Genomic DNA, 15311 nt, shown 5'->3' with positions numbered 1-15311 from the left:
TGCCTAATAAAAAAATAAATTAAAAAAAAAAAATGCATAGCCTCTCACTAGCTTTGTATCAGACACAGCTGGTATGATCAGCATCTGTTTTCATGCCAAACACAATATTAGGTGCAAACATCAATTACCTCTGTCTAGAGGTAATTTGCTGAAGCTGAAGAAATAAATTATGATTTAAGCGAAAACCAAGATCTTTTTCTCTGCTAAATGGTTTGGGCTTTCTGTTTCCTGCAATCCTCAGGATCTTGAGTTCACTTCCCTTAGGGTGGTAGTGGCCCTGTTACAACAAATATCCTCTATGAGAGAGCTGCCAACCCTCTTTATTTTTTTCTACGTTTTGGGTATCAGCTTGCTGTAACACTCAAGATGGAGCCATAAGGGTGTTGGCTTTGCTTTTTGGTTTTGGGGGGTTTTGGTGGGGTGTTTTTTTTTTTTTTTTTACTTGTAGCCTTGTTGTTACTTGCCTTGAAAACAAAAAATAAATCATACTTTTGTCCTTTCCTAAACAATTTCAGATGACAGCAGAAACCATCAACCTGGCAGAGCGCTGGAACTAGATTATCTTTAAGGTCCCTTCCAACTCAAACCATTCTGTGATACTCTGAACGAACAAACTACACCGAATAGCAGAGACACAGGAATGATCGGATGGTTGCGCTGACAATGTTTTTAGCAGTATAAGTTCAGAACGTTACGATGAGGAACGAGCGGAAAGGGCCTCCAAGCTATCTCGTTGTGGCGGAGGGGCTCTCCGGGGTTCCCAGACGACCCGCTGAGAATCCCCGGCGGCCGCTGAACGCCTCCCGCCACCCCGCAGACGTGGCGCCCGACCGCGCCGAACCCCGCTGCCGGCGGCCTCTGCCCAATCCCGTCGGCGCCGCTGACCAGCCGGGGGAGGAGCGGGGCCGGGGAGCGGCGGGGCGGGGCCGGACTCGGCGGGCGCCGGGTAGCGGGGGGGTGCGGGCCGCTGGGTACGCGGCGGGGAATGGGGTCCGGCGGGGCGTGGTGGTGCCTGGCGCTAGCGCTGCTTCCGTTGCTGCCGGGCGGCCTGGGCAAACCGACAGCGCGGCAGGAGCGGGCGCGGCAGCACGAAGACCGGCCGGGCTTCCAGTACGACCACGAGGCCTTCCTGGGCAAGGAGGAGGCGCGGAGCTTCGACCAGCTCAGCCCGGAGGAGAGCCGGGAGAGGCTGGGGTAAGAGCCGCGGCAGCGCGGCGGCCTGCGGAAACGTGGCAGCAGGGGGAGGGCCCGGCAGGGCGGCGGGGAAGGAGCCGCTGTCCCCTCGGCGAAGGGAGAGTGGCGGGAGGGTAGGAGGTACCGCCCGGTCCCGGCCGAGACTGGCCCCTTCCCGCCAGGAGGGAGTCGTGGAGTGGGTCCCTGTACCGCAGAATGGGTAAAAGGGACCTCTGGAGATCATCTAGTCAACACCCCTGCTAAAGCAGGGTCACCCAAAAGCAGGTTACACAGGAATGCTCCCACGTGGGTTGTGAATATCTCCAGAGAAGGAGATTCCACAACCTCTCTGGGCAGCCCGTTCCAGTGCCACCCTCAAAGTAAAGAAGTTTTTCCTCATATTCACGTGAAAGTTTATGAATTTAAGTTTCTGCCCTGTGTCCCTTATCCTGTTGCTGGGCACCACCAAAAAGAGTCTGGCCGCATCCTCTTGACACCCACCATTAAGATATTTGCATGCATTGATAAGATCCCCTCTCAGTCATCTCCAGGCTAAACGGGCCCAGCTCTCAGCTTTTCCTCATTGAGATGCTCCAGTCCCCTAATCTTCATAGCCCTCCACTGGACCCTCTCCAGCAGTTCCTTGTCTTTCTTGAACTGGTGAGCACAGAACCAGACACTGTACTCCAGATGCAGCCTCACCAGAGTGGGAGGATAACCTCCCTCAACCTGCTGGCCACATTCTTCTTAATGAACCCCAGGACACCATTAGCCTTCTTTGGCCGTAAGGGTACATGGCTGGGTCATGGTTAACTTGTCCACCAGGACTCCCACATCTTTCTCCACAGAGCAGCTTTCCAGTTGGCCAACCCCTAACCTCTGCTGCTGCATGGGGTTATTCCTCCCTAGGTGCAGGACCCTACATTTGCTTCTGTTCAGCATAAGTTCCTCTCCACACAGCTCTCTAGCCTGTCCAGGTCTCATTACTGTACAGCCAGTGGTATCTCTTCAATTAGACTTCTTTTACACATGCTGATTTTACAAACAAGCAACCAACAATTCATCACTTATGTATTTTTCTCTCCTGCCTTTTCTGGTCCTACAGCAATAAGCTTCATGGAGGGAGCTGCTGTGTGTGGTGCTGTGCCTAGTGTTGGACAGACCTCACCCTGGGTGGACCTCAGCCCTGGAGGGCTTTGCTGCTACAGCTCCTTACCTCTGAGTCACTTGCCTGGACCATATTAGTGTGAATCACGTTTAAACCATTCGTCCTTTATAGCTCCATTTACAAGTCCACTTGAAGCCATCTTCCCACAGCTTTTCCATGACTTACAGTGTCGCTCGTGCTTCCATGCTGCACTTCAAGAGTAGGGTCTGTGCAACAGTTGCCTTATTTTACTGCTTCTCCTTTCTGTGCATCTAAAGGAAATCAGATCACTAATTAGAACCAAGTTTAACAGTAGTTAAAGAAAAATCCTTTTATATAGTTACTAACAAGAAAATTCTTTAAAACATCTGGATGCTCTCACTAAGATTACCTTTGCCTTCACTTCCCTTCCATAGGGAGTGGTACTTATTTTATGTCTGTCTAGTTCCATCGTACGCTCTTAATGTAGTATCACTATTATCCCACTTGATGCTCTAGAAGCTGTCACCACTATTTACATATATCTCAATGAGTAAACAGATAAAGTGGTTATCGGAAATGAGCATACATGATCTGTGACTTAGATTCTTATAAAGCGTATTACTAAAATGGACATGCCTTTTTAAAATTGGTCTACACTTGTAATGACCTGGGAGTGCTCCTGCCCTTGTGAAAAATTCCATGACAGGACATCCCTTCTCCCTGTCCTCCCACACTGGGTCATTTGACAAGGGAAGAATTGCATATTGCCCACATAATGTGCAGCACCACAACTCACCTGGCTTTCGAAAAGCATGACAATTCTGGTGCAGCATCCAAGGACTGCGTTAAGAGGCTGGAGATGGGATAAGGAGGAGGGGAGTGGGGCTGCAGTCCTCTGAACCTTCTCCCTGCCATTTCTGGTGTGCCTGTCATTTTCAGAGAACACAGAAGATTGTTACAGATCCTCACAATGTATAATATCTAAATATAAATGTTTCTGGTTTGTATACAGGCTAAGGCCAGAGTTTATAATCAGCAGACAGTTGTACTCACATCAGGTGCAGAGGAGAAGCCTTCCTTTTTTAGCCACTTTGTACCAATGATTTCCTTGCCCCAACTGCGTTTCATCACCAGATGTCTTTGCAGACTGGCAGCTGAAATCTCTGTAGCAGCAGTTGCATGTACCTGTTGCGTATGCCTGACCTCCAGCTTCTTTATTATGAGATGGGATACTAATACTGACTGTAACCCCACCTCATTTAAAGGGAGAAAGTAAGCTTTCAGGTATTACACACTTGTGCATGTGAATTCCTGTTTATGAGCTGGAATTTGGTGTCTTTAACATGCTCCTTGAATTTTTGCTGTATTGAAGAATTAACTATTTAAAATAAAAGCACTAAGGCTTTTCAGTCTGATCAATGCACATTAGCTGCACTACAAAAACTTAGAATAAGCCTGAGCTATTTTACAGGTAACGGTATAAAAAGCAAGGTCCACAGTCTTAATGTCATCTTATCCATATTATGGATATACTTGTAGGCAAGACTAATTTTTGGTTCCCATCTTCAACTGGGAGGCAGGGTGAAATAGTTCACACAGATGGAATGGACCTATAAAAATGGGTGAAAAGGAAGATGTATGAAACATTTTTTGGTAAATAGTCCTGACTTCTTTAACCTTAAAAATACCAAAGAGCTACTAACAGAAACATTTATTATAACTAACACATTTAACGATAGAAATATCAGCAAAACCAATTAAGTCAAATTCATTGTGGGGCAAATATGTTGACAAATACAGTCCATTGTGCAGTGAAAGGGACCCTTGGCAGTTAATTCCCCATGAGACTGACTTACACAAAATAGGAGAGGTTTCCCAGTCAGTTTATTCATACTTTACTACTTCCTAAAGCAAATTCAGCAGCCCCTTTTTCACCTTTTAGCTCAGAAATAGCATACTTATGAATTCAGTCTGATTCTATCAGACTCACATGAGATTGCTGGAAATTCAGCAGAAGCTGCTGCTGTTAATTGATTCTACTTGCCACTGTCATAACTAAGGCTTTGGAAAGACATCTCTTCACTGGTTGAGCAGTTCCAGTTGGCCAGGATTGGTTTCCTTGTGGAGAACCACAGCATTGAATTGGAATAAATACTTAAAAGTACAGAACTTCTCCCTGTGTCCTGTGGCTGTCTGGAGGTTTAGGGAGCTCACCTGTGAATCTCAAGTCACGATTCAGAGAAGTCCGTTCCTGCTTCTGCTGAATTCCAGCAATCTGCCCCAGGTCCAAGAGCAGGGTACATAGCTTCCCACAGGTCAGTGCCCAGAATATAGTAACACTATGGCAAGTTTATCTACAGGTTGTGAGATTAAAGCTGTATTCTTATTTTAGACAAAGGTTTTTATCATCTGGTCTACCACTGTAGCTGGGATAGAAGCCAGTTTTACATGCTCAAACCCAAACTGGTGGCATTTAGCAATTACAAGCAGCCTTGAGAAATTTATTGCAGAGAACCTAAATGTTACAGGAGAATGTTGACTTTTTTTTTTTAACATAGCTTTTCCATGTCTGTTTTACCTGCAGCTTTGTGCAGAATTTTTCAAAGGTGGAAGTTTCCCTGGGAGTACACCAGTACCTTTCACTGTTATTGATTTCAACAGGACTTGAGGTAGCAGCTTTACACAGGACAATGGCTCTTTATACAGTTGTATAACTCGCTCCACTCTAGTGTCAATCTGCTGGCAAGCCACAGGAGAAACTGCAGGTGTCCTCGAAATTCTAGATTTTTCACCTAGTTGCCTCCAGCAAGCTCCAGTACAGGCTTTCTCCCAAGATGAAGTTGGTGTCTCCTACTCTGAGCCCAGCATGGCCAGTCCCTACTGATAGTTAAGAACAGGTCCCCTTAAGTTAGTAGATACAACCTAAATCCAGGTATTATGTGGGGTACTTTGTTCACTAACTTTGATCATGCAAGTTCCATTTCAATTATTCATAGCAATATTGAATAAAGAATGGAGACATATCCCTTAAGATAATCTGTAAAATGCAAGAAAGCCTTAGCCAATAGGACAGCTTTATAAGTTTGGGGCACTCCTTTTTTTGTGGAAAATGGGAGCCAGCTAAAGATTACTAAAATTGGGCTGACCTGCAGTTTGTTGTTCTATCAATGATTAAGGATGCTGGTCTTTTTTTTTACAGGAAGATTGTGGATAGAATAGATGACAACAAAGATGGCTATCTCACAACAGAGGAGTTAAAGAACTGGATTAAACGAGTACAGAAACGCTATATCTATGAAAATGTGGCTAAAGTTTGGAAAGACTATGATCTCAACAAGGACGATAAAATTGCCTGGGAAGAATACAGGCAAGCCACATATGGTTATTATCTAGGTAAAATAACGTTTTCAGATTATATGCTCGAAGACTGTTGAGATTATAAAGCATGATTTCATGCCTTACAGTCAACAGGAGTTTGGTGTCACATTTAGGACTCTTGAAAATTGCATTAAATGTTACAGATGCTCAGAGGTCAAAAGCACTTCCTAGCTGTTTGTTGCAGCTATTTTCACATGAGTCACCAGCACGTGGAAGGTTTTGTAGAGGGATTATTAAATGTACTAACAATCTGAATTAAAATCTCCTCCAATTAGAAATATATTACTTTTTAATATTAAAGATGGTAATTTAAAATAATATATCGTGTAATTGACCAGTATTTGTTAATTCAGTCTCTCTTTCTTAAAGAGTCTAGATGCTAAAAATTTAGGCTGGGTCTAAGCTATAGCAAAGTTGTCGATTAAAATAGTTCTTGCAGAATAACATGCTTCAGACTGCAAATGAAAATCCTTAACAAATCAGGCAAAAGAAAAACATTAAAAATAAACCTGAATCTTTTGTTCCCCCCACATACATTCCCTTTGCTTTTTGTAAGGTAATGAAGGAGGAGAAGAGATTGCTTAAGCTAAAGAGCAATGCTGACAGAACAACAAATCAGTATTAATTGACCATTTATACTTACTGGAAACAGAAGAAAATATCTACTTATGATAGAGGCAGTTTCTGGAATAAGCTTCCAGTAGCAGCTGTAATTCCAAAGACTACCTTAAAGAGGAGCTTATTACATTTGTGGAAGGAAATATTTGATGCACAATCCCTGCAGCAGTATGCCTAGGAGCCCTTCATCTTTGCTCTCTGTAATCCCCAAGATTTGGAGAATAGCCACTACATTGTGGTCTTGTGTTAATGCACACTTAAAATTCCAGTTGTAATTCCTGGCCTAGTCCTTTTCAACCGCATTTGTCTTCCAACATGTGAATCGTGAAATTGTTGTGAGTACTTTTCATGTTTGAAGTCAGTTTAGTGATCCTATTTTAAAAATGATATCAAATACCTCTCATTTTATGCCACTGAACACCCTGAAAAACTTTCATTGTTTTAAACTGTAAAGAATTGTTAGGTTCCCTACTAGCAGAGGCGTAGCAGTTAGATAATTTCAGTCAGTCTTCCACCTTCTGAAACCACTTTTCTTTGGTTTGCTTGTTTTTTGAAACTGAAAAGTTGTTTAGATCATACCAATTCCTAAGAAGAATAAAGCTTCTGTGAATGAAATCTACCCCAAATACTGCCTAAGCAGTATTTGTAAAAGCAGAGTAAAAACAAAAAAAAACCCCAAATCTATCGAGGGCAATATACAATACTGCAAAATCCATTATTCTGGATTGCAGAAGGCTTAGTCAAGCCTTCAGAAGGCTATGCTACTAAATCACTTTTTAAAATCAAACCAAGTACTCAACCCCTCAATTTAAAACTTCACAGGAAAGAGATGTTCCATTTTAACATGGCAGCTATTCTGACAATAAACCTTTGTATTTCTAGACTTTAACAGCAAATTGGGGTGCTTCACTGTGGTAGTATGTTTTTAAAGGAACATACTTTTGAGATTGTCTTGATGAATTTGCAGAAAATCCGGAAGAATTCCAAGGTGCAACCGATCAGCACAGCTTTAAGAAAATGCTGCCCAGAGATGAAAGACGATTCAAAACTGCAGATCTAGATGGAGACTTAGCTGCAACTTGTGAAGAATTCACTGCTTTCCTTCACCCAGAAGAGTTTGAGCATATGAAAAACATTGTTGTCTTAGTAAGCAGAGCAAACCCAATACCATTATTTTTGCTTTTATTTTTTGGATGAGCTTTGAGGTCCTTCTCTATCTAATCTTTCCATGCAGGGTTCAGAAAGGGACACACGCATAACAGCTAAGCGGGGAACAGAAGGGGATGCCTTTCCTCAAATTCACTTGATTTAGAGCTCTCAGTAGAAGAAGGACTTGTTAAATGCACTTAAATACCTCCTAAACGGATTAAAGAAACAGCACCAACTTAAACCAAAATAAAAGGAATGCTTTGCTGAAATGCAGCAGCTAAGTGTTTGGTGCTTGTATCTGCATTTAATTTAAAACTTAAGCATGGTGTCCAGTTCATTCACGTAGGAAGTTTTTTCAGCATAAAAGGGTATTTGTATATTCATTGTATAAACAAGTTACGCTGCAGTCAGAAAGAGTACCTTTGCTTGTGTACAAGGGCAGGTCAAGGCCTCAAAATGTTAAATGATTGAAGAGGCGAGTAGCCAGAATTCTCAATTCTCTTAATTATGTTGATGCAAAACTGTTTTCCAGGAAACCTTAGAAGACATAGACAAAAATGAGGATGGTTTTGTGGATCAAGATGAATATATTGGTAAGTGTTAAGATTTGTTTCTTATCGAATTTCCAGTCCATTTGTCCATCTTCTCTCCAATTTACAGCAGTATTAACACAAAGACGAACATTTCTGTGCTCCAGTTCAACTGTTTTAAACCAACCATCCAACCCAGAAAGTTTAACTTTATTTTAGGGAGATAGCCACATCGCCAGCAGAAGGTTCCTTGCGCATTACAGCTTGAGATTCTCCTCTTATTATTGTATAATTTTGCTAAGAGGATCAGGAATATAATATTTTTCATGACAGGAATATTCTCTGTACACATGACCACATTAACAGCTTTTTGAAGGCATTGTTTAGAAATGCAGGAGGATCAGAGAGTGAATTAGTCTCTTCCCAGTTTGAATGGTACCTGATTATGCAAAATAGCTTGGAAGCACAAGTTGCAAAACACAAAATTCACCTTTTTTTCTACTAGTTATTTTCCTAGTGTAATAGTAAGCAAACCCCAATACTTCTCTAGCAGTGATGTCATTATGTTTCTTAGAGGAATAGAAGATGCATTAAAAATGAACTGTGCAAAACCAGCACTAAGATTTAAGATTCTCAGAGAAGTTGTGAAGTGTGTGAAAGTTAGCTGTGCATTACTTCAGTGACAGAGAACAAAATGGGAAACATCAACAGCAGATCAGTCACGGTTAATTTGCGCAAACCTCAGTCACACGAGGCAGTTAACTGCTGTCTTGCACTTCGATGTAGAGACAGAACAGAAGCAGGACTAGATATCAGCAGTACGGAATATGTTTTAGCCTTTTTGAATCATTATGCTGATACCAAAAGCTACCTTCTCCCACTGCACTCATTTTGATGGGTTTTAAATGAAGAAAGTAGCACTAGGAAAGCATGAGTGCAAACTCAAATGAGTCTTTCTGTTTCTGATGGTGCTATAAAGATCATTTCCCATATAATCAGGAACAATATACACACGTTAATTAATGGCAGGGGGTTCTACTCCTTGTAAATTATATTTAGCCTCAGAATGTGAATGCTATTCATTTATGACTGAAATAACAGAGCAGCATAATTTCCACAGTAATTTCAGTTCATTCAGTGACATTACCTACATATAATTATAAGGTAATTGTCAACATTTGTTACCATGTGAATGCTGGTTTTTCTTGTCTTCTATAGTTAGGAACATAGAATGTTCTAGTCACGATCACCCCACATCGGCAAGGATGATAAAAATCAAATTGACAGGACATGTCAGTTGCTTCAAATAAACAATATAATTTGCACTTTAAAAGATGAAAAAAGAAAGTGAATGTGTTGTCTAAAGTTTTCTTCATGAGTTGAGGAATTTGATGCTTTTTACATTTTTGAGATGTAATCCTTTTTTATGAAGTTGGGGTTAAAAACTAAGAGAAAACTAAACCTCTTCTTTGGTAAATCTCTTCACCTGGGTGGAGCATCAGACATCTCAGGGGGCTTTCTCTGCATAAACACTGGTTTTAACGCCATGATGCCAGAGACCTAGAGCACTTCCCTGGGTTGTGGGCATACACAAGCAGGTGCATGGCCCTTCTCACATGCCCTTCTGCACCAGGTGTGGTGCCCTCTCAATCCTTGTTTGCACACCCTGCTCATAACCCCAGGGCAGTTGAAATCCCCCATGACTGGTCTTGATGATGCCCAAGCTGCATCAGCCTCTCTAGTGAGAGCTGCCTGGTGGGGCCCTCTGCTTTTCCTCTGGTTTCTCTGGCTCCAGGAATCCCCTGTACACCTCAATCCAGCGCTCAGCCACAGAACTCACTGTTGCTACAGCTGCATGCCTCACAGACTGAGCACAAGATACAGTATATGTATACAGCTCATGTAATCTCTGCATCCTGTGTCACAGATGGTACACCACCATCCTGAGGTACCAATACGACACAGATCGCACCACTAATTTGTGACTTCTCCAGGTCTTTCTCTGGAGAAGAATACCTTCTACTGGAATATGCTGCAGCATGTTTTAAAAAAGGACTCATCTACTCAACTAAGATTAATTTCTCTTACAAAGATCTCTCTAAAAGCAGGACAAAAGTAGTGAAGAAATCTGTCCAAGAGTAGATAAACACAGCTAACCTATTTACACCCACATTTCATTTTCTGTACAAAGAAACGTGCAGAGTGAAAAGTTTAGTCTTCTGAGGAACACTGTGCAAATGTCTTTAGTTTGTGCATAATTTGCAAATTAAATATGACTTGAGCAAGACCTTTATTTGCTCTCCAGCTGATATGTTTGCAAATGAAGAGGGTGGACCAGAGCCTGACTGGGTGATTACAGAACGCGAACAGTTTGCAGATTTTCGTGACATCAACAAGGATGGAAAGATGGACAAAGAGGAAATTCAGCACTGGATTCTCCCACAAGACTATGATCATGCACTGGCTGAAGCTAGGCACTTGGTCTATGAATCGGATGTAGACAAGGTACTTAGAGTTCTAGTATACTTTAAAAAAAAGTTATATAAGTTGTTACATTTTTGGTTTTGGGTTGTTTTTTTTTTTTTTAAACATACCAGCTTGCAGGAATTTATTCATAAATTTTCTTATTGATGCACTTTAAATGCAGTTTTAGAGGCTAGAATGGCTAGTGCATTAATATATCAATGCCAGTTTCAGTTGGTAGGGTTAGAATCACAAAGTAGTAAAATAGTTTATCACTTCTAGAAGTCTATTTGGTTCGATAAATTATTTATCATCTTAAACTTGGAAGTTTTGACATGGTAAAAAAATACTCTTCCTTTTAAGAATGGTCATGGGGTTTTTATGCTAATTTAGACTGCAAGAGAAAAATAAAAGATACATGACATAGGAGGTAGCAAAACCAACCCCCAAACCATTTCTATAATCAAACATAGATCTTTGGCTTAAAGACTGGCTCAATACATTCCTCCACCTGAAAAGCCAAAACACGCTTACACAGAGAGTGTGGAAATTGCTAATATAAGCACCCATCTTCAGCAAAGTACACCAGAGGACTTTCATTTTTAGTGTCAGGAAGGCAAACCCAAAGCTTGGAGCAAAACTGCATGCCAGAAAACCCATATACTGTTTGGTGGCGAGTTAATAACAAAGAACTGCAGTTAGCAGTTTGACCCAAGTGAAGCCAGGGAGACTTCTTTCTTCCGCGGAGGTCCAGATTTCACTCACCATGGTTCCTGAACCTGCAGTCTGCTGCTTTGAAGCAGTATTTCCCAGAGCTTTTGTTAAGTCTGTGCTGGTGTGTCTTTTACTTAGCTTTGAAAATGTTCTTACAGAGATTTTATTTTCCTCCCACCAGGACCAAAAACTAACGAAAGACGAGGTTCTAGACAACTGGAACATGTTCGTTGGAAGTCAAGCTACTAATTATGGAGAGGACCTCACAAGAAACCATGATGAACTATGATAAGAGTATACCAACCAGTATGCCACAGACCTTTTCTCCACTTTACTGAAATCACCATGTCCATCCCCTCTTTTGGGGGATGATGGGCAAAGGACACACTCAAAACCAAATTACTTGCATTAATATATTTTTAACATGCCAGCTTATTACCTCAGAAACTGCATAGAAATAGCAATTACTGCAGTTTAATTTCGGAAAAAAATAAAAGGGTAACCTTTATATTAGATCCTGACCTGGAAAAGGCACTTCTAAAAACATAATTGCAAGGATCTTTAATAGTGAAATATTTTCTTCAAATACCCACTTTTACTATACGGAAATGCATCTAGGATTAGAAAGAAACCTGATTTTTAAACAGACTAAGTTATTTAGTCTTTCTTTATAGCATGTAACAATTTAGAGCTATACTTTGACCCTCGTGGTCCACACCCTCTTTCTCCACACTGTTTTTCTCTCCTGGTTTGGGTCAGAGGTGCTGCAGAAGGTATGCAAGCAGCCCTCTCGTTCATAGCTTCGCAAGTGCAATGTGTACAATTGGCGCTTCTCTCTAACCCCCATCAAAGTGCAGAGACAGCACATGCAACCCAACACCCTGTGCTGGCATTCCTCAGCGAGGGTTGTAGAGCTTAGTGACAGCTGCTCCTTCTGACAACAGAATAAGGTACAATTGTTTGTGGGTTGTTGGTTTGCTGTTTCCTGGGAGGAATTATGCCACATGGAGCATAATTTATCATCTCATGCTTTTCGCACTGTACCCAAGCCATACTCTTGTTCACACAGTGTGAATGGCAGCAGTTCTGTGATGGAGAAAGAATGAGACATATCACCCCTCTGGGCCTTCTGTGTCTGCCACATAAGAGGACAGATTTATGTGGCTAAACTTCTGATTTTGTATTTATATACGTATGAGTACGTGTTACTGAAGCAACTACATGAAGACAGCTTTCCTCCCAAAGAAAGGGTAAGCTTTCCACACAGGTGCTTTCTTTTTTTACTGTATAATGTGAGCTGTTACATATATATTTTTATATACCCAACTTAGGTAAGTTTGGTTGGTTTTAAATGTACTGGTTTTGAAATAAGCGCAATAAAACAAGTACTTCTTTTTGATACTGTTAAGGTGCAATAACACTAACACAGACTAGCATAGAGAGTTGATGGGAAAGCACGAACCAAGCCTTTAGAGCCAAGTAGTTCCCAAACTCTGGGTCATTGGCAGCTTCTGCAGCACTGGGTGGTCATCTGCAAACAGCAGCTGGACATCAGCACCAACTGTTTCTTCTTCACCTCATAAAGAAAAAGTTAGAAATAAGTTGAATATACGTAGTTGGTATTGCTTTCACTATAATTTGTTCTGAACACTAATACTGGGAGATGAGGGTTCCGTAACAGTGTTCACTTAGAGGTTTCTTGAAGGTTTGGTGTACAGCATCACACACTGGTGATCACACAACCGTCCAGAGAGGAGCTCTGAGACTCCCAGCTTGTGATATACTTTAACAGTTTAACAAGTTTTTAAAAATCATCATGAGACAATGCAGAACTGTGACGTCCATAAATAGTGTCATTTTTATAAGGTCATATAAGAGCTGTGCTGAAATATTTTACATCTTCCAATTGAAGATAATTAAATCTAGATACTATAGTCTGGCAGAGATTACATGTTCTTGTTAGCACAATTACTAAGGCTTTGGTGTGCACTTCTTATGACATTGCCAGCAATGTCTCCAAAAAGTCCACTCTTCCATTAACATACAGTAGGACAAATGTCATAAGTGAACTGTTTTTGCTTTTACAGTATGCTCAAGTTAAATGCCTAAATGCAGTGTTATCCGAGAAGCAATAAAATTGTATCTTGGCACAAGTAAAAGGTTATCTGGTTTGTTTATGACTTGGATTTTGAAGTGTTTATTGTATTCAATAATCCTAACAATTTTGAGAGGTGTTGTCTTAGGTTTTTTTCAAGTATTCCTTTCATACAGGAATTTCATACATTTTCATATTTTAGTAACAGAACTGCAGTACTCTCTTTGCACTCCGGTGATCTTCTACTGTTCCAGGAAACAATACCTTAGAAAACCTAAAAAAAAAAAAAAAAAAAAAAAGCTTTTTTCCTGCAAATAAAACCGCAGGCTCAGACTGGATACTAAGCCAAGGATTTTCACGGAAGCCCAAGGGAAGGTTGTTTGCTAACTCTTGTTGAAATTCAGTAGGAGTTGGGTGCTGAGACACTAAGTGTTGCCTTCAGCTAAACATGACACTTCCAAATCCACTGCATGTACTGTCCCAACAGAAAATTGCATCTGAACTTTGACAAGTAATCACATTTTCTTCCATGTTACTCAATTTAGAATAGAATTAGCATCATGCGAGAGAAATCATGTTCCTGTATTTGTTATAAATTTTTACTAATGTTTGAAACACATTGGGCATTTTCCAGTATTAAACTATATTTACATGAATAAGAAAGCTGAAATCAGAATTATTCATGAAAGCAGGAACTGGAAATTTAAACCCATAGTATTTTACAGTAAAACCTTTTTTTTTTTTCACACGAGAGTGGTACTCTGACTATGTCCAGCTATGAAAAAGGTAAACATGCCAATTAAAATGAGGTTTCAAATAATTATTTATTAATAACGGGTAGTGGGGTCATCATAAGATTAGGAGCTCTTTTTTAAAAGCAGAATACAGAAAAATATTTTTAGAGACCATTCGTATCACTGATGTGATTGTACTCTAAATGCTACCCTCTTGTTTCTGCAACTCTTCATAGTGTTTCCCTTACCAACATTCAGTAATGCACAGTACATTCTGTGCATTAAATGTTCTTTCAAGCTCAATGCACTAAGGAAGAGTAACTCCAAAACAGACTAGAGCTTCTGGGTTCAAATTTAACACTATTTAAGGAAAGCAAACCTTTGCTAGGGGATATGACTGTTAACATTGTGATTTTTCAAGCTTAAGGTTTCTAATGGGGTTTGACTGTTCCAGAGATAACATTTTTTTCCTAGGTAACATATTTCAAGTCATATTACGAGCAAATGTTACAAAATTCTAGTGTAATGTGAAATACTGTAATGTCAGATAGCATTATTTATCTGCTTAATGTGACTAAACCCATTAATTGCTGGGAGCCATACTTCATCCCAGCAACACGAAAATCCATTTTGTGCCTATCTTGTCAGTTATTGCCTATTTTCTTAATGAATTGTGATGTAGTGAAATTCTGTTGGGAAGCGTGTTTATATATTTCCAACTGCAGGTTCCGAATGGTATCTCTTACTACATAGATCCTCCATTAACTCAATGTTTTCGTTATGCCTATGCCACAACATATCAAAGGTGCATTTTTCTTACTTGGATATCTGGAATAGCCATTATTATTGCACATGCAGTTTTAATTATTAGAATTTATGAAATGAACTAAGTGGCTCATGTTCATTGTGTTATATTTCCATTTAATGGTTCAATCAGGTTAAGTCTGTCTCCTGTTCCAATCAAGGTGCTTCACGTAACTCCCTGAGGAAAGGAGAACGCAACCCATCCTGATCTAATTATACTTACACAAGTATCTTACAATAGTTGTATATTGCTTTATTACTTGCAGTGCAGAAGTTGATCGTGATCCCAGTGAAGTTAATGTCAGAACTAGTCCCTGTGTAGAGAGACTAAGGCCTCTACACCGAAGGCAAGCAGGACAATAGGATGGTGGGTCTGAGGTGAGAAATGACCTTCTTACCATCAGATCCTGATCTCCTCCTGAACACCAGTTTTTATGAATTTAGACTGATTCATACTCATGAAAGGCAGGGCGTAAGTCTAGTTCATGAAAGGCAGTGTCTAGTTTTACTGGTCTGTTCAAATA

The 15311-nt window shown here is 40.6% G+C and overlaps 1 protein-coding gene across 1 annotated transcript; it reads left to right on the top strand.

Annotated features, from left to right (window-relative positions):
• Positions 1–940: 940 nt before the first annotated feature.
• RCN1 (reticulocalbin 1) lies at positions 941–13313 on the top strand. Its single transcript, XM_030484289.1, has 6 exons — positions 941–1194; positions 5502–5695; positions 7266–7444; positions 7980–8040; positions 10283–10482; positions 11336–13313. The coding sequence occupies exons 1-6, from the start codon at positions 986–988 to the stop codon at positions 11441–11443; spliced, it is 951 nt and encodes a 316-aa protein (XP_030340149.1). The 5' UTR covers positions 941–985; the 3' UTR covers positions 11444–13313.
• Positions 13314–15311: the final 1998 nt, after the last annotated feature.

The sequence above is a fragment of the Strigops habroptila genome, chromosome 4 (assembly GCF_004027225.2).
Source record: "Strigops habroptila isolate Jane chromosome 4, bStrHab1.2.pri, whole genome shotgun sequence".
Lineage (NCBI taxonomy): Eukaryota > Metazoa > Chordata > Aves > Psittaciformes > Psittacidae > Strigops > Strigops habroptila.
The sequence above is the reverse complement of the archived record's forward strand: the minus strand, read 5'-3'. Positions and strand labels throughout refer to the sequence as shown.